The sequence below is a fragment of the Cyprinodon variegatus genome, unplaced genomic scaffold (genome assembly GCF_000732505.1).
Source record: "Cyprinodon variegatus isolate N-32 unplaced genomic scaffold, C_variegatus-1.0 Scaffold0, whole genome shotgun sequence".
NCBI classification, from domain to species: domain Eukaryota; kingdom Metazoa; phylum Chordata; class Actinopteri; order Cyprinodontiformes; family Cyprinodontidae; genus Cyprinodon; species Cyprinodon variegatus.
In genome coordinates this window covers 1,265,213-1,268,168 of record NW_015150453.1, presented here as the reverse complement: position 1 = coordinate 1,268,168, position 2,956 = coordinate 1,265,213, and the positions used below count along the sequence as shown (strand labels likewise).

Sequence of the window (2,956 nt, the reverse complement as noted above, 5' to 3'; positions counted from 1 at the left end):
AAGAAAACTAGTAAACACAGAGAAACTGAAATACGACTGAACTAAGGGGAAAAGATACACACTAACAAATAATGGAGAAACTAGAAAAGACAGGGAAATGAAAACACAAATATAACAGGGAAGGGATGTACATGAAACTTTTACTTTTGCTTTTTTATGACCTTTTATTGGTTCTATTAAGGAGATATGAGCTGTGAGGCCGCCACAAGGAAAAGACTTCCATAAGACCTTGATCAGTCAACATGTGTGCACACATGCTTTGCATCTTTTTCATACATGGGTAACAAACAGGGATGATGAACTGATGTCAGCTGCAGCTCCATAGCTTTAAATGCATTTAGTATGCATTTACATATATTTTGCATTTGATTCTAAAAGAGATATACAATTTAAAGATGCAGTTTGCATATATTTAAATGTTACCTTGGCCTTGTTTGCTGCCACATAGCCGTGCAGCTTCTCGGCCTTGTAGTACGGAGATCCGTGTGCAGCAAACCATACATCAAGCGCTGTATTCGTCTCCTTGCCGGCTTTGCTTAAAGAGAAGATTTGGACGTTCTCTGGCGAGGTCTGCAGGAATTCAGCCAAAATCCGACCCAGACGATAGAAACGACTTCCCTGACCTCCGCTGCTACTCCTGAAAAACTCCTCCACTGTAAGATCTGGAAGAACAGAGGAAGTTCCTTCTTATATTGAAATACTCCTTTGGGGTAAAGGTGACAAAAAAATACTTTATCAATCTGTACATAATTTCTTTATCAGTTATTTTGTTTAAACTAAAACAACAAAAAATGAGCAACAACTGTTTCTGTAGTTCAGTGTTTCAGATGATTCTCTTATTGGGTAAACTATTAAGTCATTTTATACATCCTTGTATTTCCATTACACAAAGGCAAGGCAAGTTTATTTGTATAGCAGAATTCAGTGCAAGTACAATTCAAAGTGTTTTATATGTCAGGACTCCATTGTGTTGTGTTTGTCTTTTTGTGTTGTTCTCCCGTCCACCAGCAGGAGGCGCCTGGTTCTGGTCCGCCTCCTCACACACCTGATGATGGTTGCCTCGTTAACAGAGTGCTCTTAAGCTGCTGATTGCCACTACCTCGACGCCAGAGTCTTTGCCAGTTTTTGGTACTCTAGCCAAGCTCAGTTTTTGCTGAGTAAGACTGAGTTCTTGTTCTATCTGAGTTTTAACTTCGTTTTTTTGTTTTTGCCTCTCGGCAGGAAGTCTTCCTGCAAACTGGATCTTTTTGGACCTTCTCTCCCTGAAGGGATCAACTGAGTCTCAAACCAAGCTGGGGATTCAAACAGGAGATTTGGATCCATCTTCCTTGAAGAGGATGTTGAGTTAACTCTCTGAGCAAGGGAATCATCTCCATTACGACCCGTTCAAGAACTGCAGGAAATCTGAGTGGCAGTCAGTTTCTCCGTTCACCAACAACCATCCAAGTTCTGGGTAAAACCTTTTCCGCCCTCCACCGAATCAGCAGAACATTGGAAAACATCACACAGATTGGAGTCAAAGATCCTACAACTTCTCTGGAACATGAGTCAACCACCAGATCCTCTTCTCCATATCCACGAATGAAATTTCCCACTGAGCCTGAACTTATCGTCTTGTCTTCCCTTCACCTTCCAGTTCCGGTCGAGCTGAGTTCTGAGCAACTCCTCACCGAGCCTAAACTCTTCAATAAACCTGTTAAACTTTTCATCTGTGTCTCTCTGAATTGGTTTCACTGCATGTGGGTCTGAGCTTTAGATAAAATCATGAAATTATAAGAATTAAACAAAATAGATGACAAATAAAAGTAGAATAAAGACTAAAAAACATGATAAAACCAGACCGTAAAACAAAACAATTGGAAAAAATAGAACTCACAATATTTTTCATTGATCAATCATTTACTGCCACTATAACAGTTACTGCTATGATTTCTAAATTGATATACGATATGGTTTAATGTCTGCTATACTTTCTATGCTGCTATTGAATGTTATTTACTGAAGCTCTATCTGGGTTTTCCTGTTTTCTTTTACAGTCCACCTGTGCCTCGGAGCCCAAAGGTAGATATAAATGTTTATGCTCGTTATCCGTTTTCTTCCTATTTATGGAAAATGATAGATTTAAAAAAGAACTGTTCTGCATTTTTCTATATTTGTTTTTGTTTCTTTCTATTTATTGTATTTAAAACTGAAAAACATGATAAACAAACTAATATCCCTGTTGAATTTTCTATTATTCTTAGATAATAAAAATCTGCCCTCTAATTACAACAGAATAAAATATCCAAAGTTGTAAAATTTAGAAATTTCATAACTGCTAAAAGAATCATAAAACGTGAATCTTGAAAGGCTCCCATTGATAAAATAGCTTCAGTCTTATCTGACATGATGACACGGGGACTCACTGCTCAGACGGATGGAGCCGGCCTGCTGCAGGGCCTCCTGGTGCAGCTCTGTGACATCCACCTGGGCGGTGGAGATGACGTCAGGCCATGTGTTGTCTGACACGCGGACCTGCAGGCGGTATGAGCCGGGAGGGGTTCCCTCTCTGATGCTGAGCTGACCTGAGCTCTGGTTTAGACCAAACAACCTAACAGGAAAAAATCAAAAGGTTTTAGGTTATTACTCTAAATTTGTTTGTCTATAATAATGGATAAATAAAATAATCTGAGGAAACTAAAGTTGATTGGGTCATCTGATTATACATTAACTTTTTTTTTTACACATCACTTAATGTTAACGCTTCCACTGGTGTCCGACTGAATAGAAGTTAACACAAGTATGGACAGCAGTGCAAAGGGGTTCTGCTCGTGCAGCAAATTCGAAAAGGTCCTGCAAAATTAAAAGTTAGCTAGAAAACATAACTGATGCTAAACACAACCACACCTCATAGAGCCTCATACAAGTAGAGATCCATGCCACAAGGGGAAAATGATAATCAACTCATATTGGACCA

General features: G+C 39.1%; 1 protein-coding gene across 1 annotated transcript in view; it reads right to left on the bottom strand.

Annotated features, from left to right (window-relative positions):
- Positions 1-2,956, bottom strand: part of LOC107081697 (neural-cadherin-like) — a 239,960-nt gene that overhangs the window by 29,253 nt on the left and 207,751 nt on the right. Inside the window, exons 21-22 of the mRNA XM_015369928.1 lie at positions 2,406-2,590; positions 424-662 (exon numbers count right to left, since the gene is read on the bottom strand). Of these exons, the coding sequence (XP_015225414.1) occupies positions 424-662; positions 2,406-2,590 (424 nt within the window). The remainder of the gene's footprint in view (positions 1-423; positions 663-2,405; positions 2,591-2,956) is intronic.